Here is a 6,256-nt window from a genome sequence, read left to right on the forward strand (position 1 = left end):
TTTATCTTATCTCTGTTCAGTCTTACCTTGAAGCAAGAATTCATGTTCTCCCCTTGAAAGGCTTTTCCTTTATCTTCTCTACCAAACTAAATTCTCAACAATTCTTTAGCATACCTTTGTACCACAGGATCTAGCACCAAACTGCTTCAGTCTTTAGAAAGCAGAACAAAAGTGTAGGAAAGAAGACTAACTGTAAGACAGACAGAACCTCTGCCACCAACCCTGCCTCTGGCGTTTGCTAGTTTGTGTGACCGTGATTAAAGTAATAATTTCAATTATCTTAATGAAGAGTTTATTTTTTAAAAAAATAATGCTAAATCATTTCATGTGTTGATTATGAAATAACATGTTCATCATCATGATCCTAATAGCAATGATTTACTGGTTTTCAAGTACTGCTTTCATTTATTATCTCACTTAATCCTCATAATAATTCGAATGTAGAATTCATTTCTTACTATTGCATAGATGAAATAATTTACATAAAAGAAGCTACTGTCAAGTGTCTACATAGCAGGAACTCAATATGCCGTAAATTCCTTCTTACATTACTTAGAGTGAATAGCATTCATTTCTGGCACTAAATAACAAGACTCATTCCTGCACATCAGGTTTCTGAAAGACACTGACTAGCTTATATTTTCCTGTGTATTTTACGAGACAACACCCACTTGAAGAAGTGTATTTTGTCTATTCCCTCCTATTTATACCAACAATTAGTACAGTACAGTATCTGGCATAATTGAAGAACTCAAATTGAAACAAACTGAACTCTCAAATCTAACCAATTTCACCTAAAGAACCAGAATAGTGAAGACTAGACCTGTGGCAGAGACCACTGGCTATTCATCAAAATCAGTTTACTTTTCTTCCAAAGCAGTCAGCTAGATAACATTTCCCAGCCTCCCTGCAGTTAGATGTGGCCACATAACTGAATTTCTGCCAATGGAAAGTAAAGTTAAGTGACTTATGGTTTATTAAAATCTTGCAAGCATTCTCATCTACTGAATGGGATAACATTCCCCAAGGAGTTGAAGACGACATAGGTGGAAGCCACAGATTAAAGATGGCACAGCCTGAGTCACACAATAACTACTCCAGCCTCACAATGACCAACACACCTGCCTTACACTGCACAAGACATAAATTTGTACTGTGTTTAAGCCAATATGTGAGGGGGCTTGAAAAGGTTAGTGGAAAAATTCCATCATTTTTTAATTTCATTGTTCCATTAACTTTTTGAAGCTCCCTCATACATTTTCAAAGTCTATTTGATACAGCTCATAGCAATACTCTGATAAATACAAAACAGTTAAGTCCTGTTAAGTATTTGTTCAATATTGGTTGTCTACATGGTAAGCAACTACCAAATATCTGAACAGTACTTACTGGCATAGTGGGGCACATTGGGAGCTGTATGAAAAAGTTTGTGGATTCCATGCCCACAGTAGCTTCGAACAACTGAAAACCCATTTGCTTGGGCATGCTTCTGAATAATGTTTCCTAATTCTCTGTATCGAACACCAGGTTTCACTGAAAGGAAAAGAGAAGAGTCATGACAAAGAGGAATAATGACTAATATTCACTAAGCGATTACCATCTACATGCCAGGAACTTTGAAACATGTTTTTACATGCCTACTTGCCTTAATATACAGACGCAGAAACCAAGGCACAGAGAGATTAGTCAGTAAATAGCAAAGCTGAGATTCAAACGGTTATTGTTGTTAAATGTCATTGAGTCGGTTCCAACTCTTAGTAACCCTGTATAAGGGTTTCCAAGGAACGGCTGGTGGGTTTGAACTTCTGACCTTGTGGTTAGCAGTCCAGTGCTTATCCTATAGTACCACACCAGGATTCCCTATAATTCCTCCTTTGAAGTCAGAAAAGAAGAAAGCATGTATAGTATTAAAGGTTTGGGGAGAGGCACTTTTGCTTTCTCTTAGAAAATAGGTGAAAAGTATGGTTTCCTTCCTCTCCTTCCCTAAAACCCCAGTGATTTCTATTCTAATCTTAAAGTGAGGAAAAGAGAGTAAAGAACACAAAAAGGGAATAGCCAAAAAGTAACATGACTTGTTCTGAGTTATAGTCTAGTTAACTTTAGAAACAATTGCTTCACTCCCCCTGGCCTGTTATCCCCCAAAAATGGTGCTCAAACTGTTCTCAGCTGTTTTCTCTGCAGGTGGACCAGGGGAAAGAGGGCAGACAAAGGTAATTTTCACTATAAACACCCTTTCTATTTAAATTTTTATGACTTATTGTTGTTTCAATAAAAACTAAAACTAAAGAATTGAATCTCATTGCTGCTATGGTCTTCTAGCACTGAAAGCCCAGAAGCCGGGCACTGCTTAATTTATGGTCTAGTTTAATTTAGGGAGAATGAGGGAATATCATTGATTTTAGGAAATCATGCTGACTTTCGCATTCATTTTCTTATATTCCTACCCAATTATTCTTATCAGTCTTGGTCAAAGGGATGGTGGTGGTACAGGGATGTTTGCAAATTTTTAATCCATGTCACACAGTATACAGCAAGAAAATTCCTATTTATCAAACAAGAGGGTAGGAGAGAGGGGGGAATTCTTCCCCAATTCTCAATGGAGAGCTGGGGAATTTCGACCTTAAGGGGGGAAATTTGTTAATAGCTCGAGACATTTTTAATTGTCAACTGGCATGCAGTGGGGAGGGATGCTGCTAAACAGGCTACAATGCACAAGATAGACCCCCTACAACAGAATTATCAAGTCAAAAATGCCATTAATGAGAAGGTTGAGAAACCCTATTCTAGGTTTCTTTTTTAACACTCACTGGTCACTAAACTCTCTCTCTACTGTCTGCACCAGTACAGGAAGCCAAAGTAGAAAACAGGCAAGAACAGTATGTACAAAGGTGCTAACAGTACGTACTGTTCCATAGACCAAGCAACTTTTTTCTTTCCTGGCTACTGTTATAAGGACTTTGTTTTTTGGCAAGGTTTATACCTGTGTGTTTGTAAAATAATATCCTAGCTGTCTGATTACTTCAATCAATTAAAAATATATAGACATTAAACATATTCTAACAGAAACTTCAAAAATTACTTTTAAACTGGAGCTTCTAAAAATAGGAATATACATTAAAATCCTCTTCTCACACACAATACAAGGAAACCAAGAATTCTTATACTACCAAGAATATTAGTTTATTACAACCAAGAACTAGAGAAAAATGTTACCTATAGATACCTGAAAATATAATGTTGTTTCATTGTCCATTATTCCAACTTTATTAAATAAGTAAAAATATCATGATTTCCTGTGCACATTAAAGAATGGACTAAAAACTAAAAATAATGATCAATGTTATCACAGATTACTATGTTTGCCTTAAAATTCTTTCCTGCTCAATACCTCTTTTCAATAATGTCATATGCATGTGAAAGTTGGACTGTGAATTAGGAAGAAAGTAGAATTTTTGCATTCGAGTTACGGTGTTGGAGGAGATTATTAAAAGTACCATGGACTGCAAAAAGAACAAACAAATCTGTGTTGGAAGATGTATAGCCAGAGTGCTCCTTAGAAAGCCAGGATGGCCAGACTTCATCTCTCCTACTTCGGACATATCATAAGGAGGGACAAGTTACTAGTGAAGGATAGCATATTTGGTAAAGTGGAGGGTTGGAGAAAAAGAGGAAAACTCCCAACACGATAGATTGGCACAGTGGTGGCAGCAATGAGCTCAGGCATAGCAATGATTGTGAGGCTGGCGTGGGGCTGACTTTCATTTTGTAGTGCTTAGGATCGCTATGAGTTCATACCAACTCGATGGCAGCTAACAACAACTTCTTTGACAATGAATAGGGGTTTGGTTTGGTTTGGTTTTTTTTCAATGTTTTATTGTGAATTATATGGTAGTTTACATGAGAGAACTTTAGTTTTACATTCATTCCATCGTATATCATCTCATTGCCATGGTTCCAATCCCCTCCATGCATCATCAACCAACCAAAGGGTATATCCTAGAAACCCGGCCCCTACACTCCTCCCCCACTCCAGTTTTCGGCCCATAGTCCCTTTCCCTCTCTGGATCCAAAGTCCAAAGTCCCCAGCTGCTTCATTACTCCACGTCATCCACATCATCGTCATCCACATCATCGTCTCTGTCTCCATCTCAGGCATCTCTGTTTCTCTGGGTAGGGTCCCGCTCTCGGCTCTTCTCCGTTGATGGTCCCAGATAACTCCGCTCCTAGCCTAGCCTGTAGAATTAATCACTCCCTTCCTTGTTCCAAATAGTCTACCTTTGCATTTCCAACCCTCATAATCCGTCCTGATAAGCATTATTCACTACAGTATTGCGAGTTACCCATCTGTATTTCCTTTCATCCGCTCCGCCCAGACAGACTGAATAGTACCTACTGGAGATTCTGTCTTCCTCCATGCTCCCTAGCACTAGGTTTCCCCTTGAAAGCTTGTAAGGCAGTCACTTCTTGCCTTTGTCGTTCCCCCCTCCCCATTTGAGTATCCAATGTCCAAGCTGCCCATCTCTGTCCACTCTGTGTGTGGAGGGGGTGGTAATGATTCTTGCTTTAAGGATTTGTTCCTTCTTTTGAGTTGCTGCTCCATAGGTATAGGTCAAGTTCATCAGATTGTATCAGCGCTCTCTTTTTTTTTTTTCCGCCCCTCTTCTTTCTTCTCCTGGCTGAGCTCTGTTCATCCAGTCATCTGGTCCAGGTCACATGGGTATCATCTGCAAGTGTGGGCGCTCCTGTGCACATGCCCTCTCTTCCCGTCGGCCAGTAGCTGCACTCTCCTCTCGAGTCCTCGGTGGCCACACCACTGACTCTGGGCCCAAGACTCCCCAGGTCTCCTCACACTGCTTGCCATCTAGGTCCCCAACTGGGTCCACATGGTTTTGTTTTTTTAAACGGAGGCAGACATTGCTATGGATATCAACTGAAAAGCTGTTTGCCTCTATGATACTTAAGGTTTTGTGTCAATTTGGATAAGCCAAGATTCTCAGTGGTTTAGAAATTAAGATCTGTGGTGCTGTAGGATAAGCACTGAGCTACTAATCGCAAGGCTAGTGGCTCAAACTCACCAGTCGCTCTTTGAAAACCTACACAGGGTCACTATGAGTTGAAACCAACTTGATGGCAACAACATTATCACCTATATGATGAGCTCTATTATGATGCAATCACCCCATGATGTGATCTGATATAATCAGGTTTGATCTGATCTAACCATCCTTTACATTGTAAATCCTCACTTCTATGATGTTAACGGGGAAGGACATCCTGTTTGGTAAAGTAGAGGGTCAGTAGAAAAAGAAGACCCCCAAACAGATGGATTGGCACAGGGGTAGCAGCAATAGGCTCAAGCCTAACAATTACGAGGTTGGCGCAGGACCAGGCAGTGTTTCATTCTGTTGTGCACAGGGTCCTTATGAGTTAGAACATGTGGGCCAGCACCTAATAACAACAATGATGTTAATGAGGTCAGATGCATTCTACAGGATTATGTTGTTATCTTGAGTTTATCTCTTTTCAGATATAAAGGGAGAGAGAATTGAGCAGAGAAAGAGGGACCTATATATATCACTAAGAAAGAAGAAGCAGGAGTGGGGTGTGTCCTTTGGACCTGAGATCCCTATACAGTGAAGCTCCTAGATCCAAAGACAGATTGATACCATGGAGATCTCCAAAGAATGCCAGGGCTACCTTAGTGGTTACAAATCAGGCTGCGAACCGCAAGGTCAGCAGTTCAAAACTACCAGCTGTTCTGCCGGAGAAAGATGAGTCATTCTGCTCCCGTAAAGATTAACAGTCTCGGAAACCCTGTGCAGGGTCACTATGAGTCGGAACCGACTCCAAGACACATAAAAATAACAACAGATGCTGAAAGGAGCCAAGGACCTTTCCCTAAGCCACTGCTCTGAGTCCTGGTGTGGTGCTATAAGAAAACACTAAACTACTAACCACAAAGTCAGTGGTTCAAATCCACCAATCCACTAGCCGCTCCTTGGAAGCCCTATATAGGGTTGCTATGAGTTGGAACCGATTCAATAGCACTTAACAACAAAATGAGAGAATAAATTTCTGTTTGTTAAAGTAGCACTAGATAAACAAAGACAACCTCTAAACTGTCCCTTTGTACTAGTCTTACCATTTGCAACAAATCTTTCCTTTCCTTTTTGGATTCTGAAAAAGGGGTTGTTGTTGTTGTTAAGTGCTGTCGAGTCGGTTCCGACCCATAGCGACCCTGTAAAAGGTTTCCAGG

General features: G+C 40.2%; 1 protein-coding gene across 1 annotated transcript in view; it reads right to left on the reverse strand.

Annotated features, from left to right (window-relative positions):
• Positions 1-6,256, reverse strand: part of LOC102840903 (methionine aminopeptidase 1-like) — a 149,437-nt gene that overhangs the window by 23,819 nt on the left and 119,362 nt on the right. The window contains exon 9 of the mRNA XM_006872959.1: positions 1,390-1,533. Coding sequence (XP_006873021.1) covers positions 1,390-1,533 — 144 coding nt within the window. The remainder of the gene's footprint in view (positions 1-1,389; positions 1,534-6,256) is intronic.

The sequence above is a fragment of the Chrysochloris asiatica genome, unplaced genomic scaffold, assembly GCF_000296735.1.
Source record: "Chrysochloris asiatica unplaced genomic scaffold, ChrAsi1.0 scaffold00216, whole genome shotgun sequence".
Lineage (NCBI taxonomy): Eukaryota > Metazoa > Chordata > Mammalia > Afrosoricida > Chrysochloridae > Chrysochloris > Chrysochloris asiatica.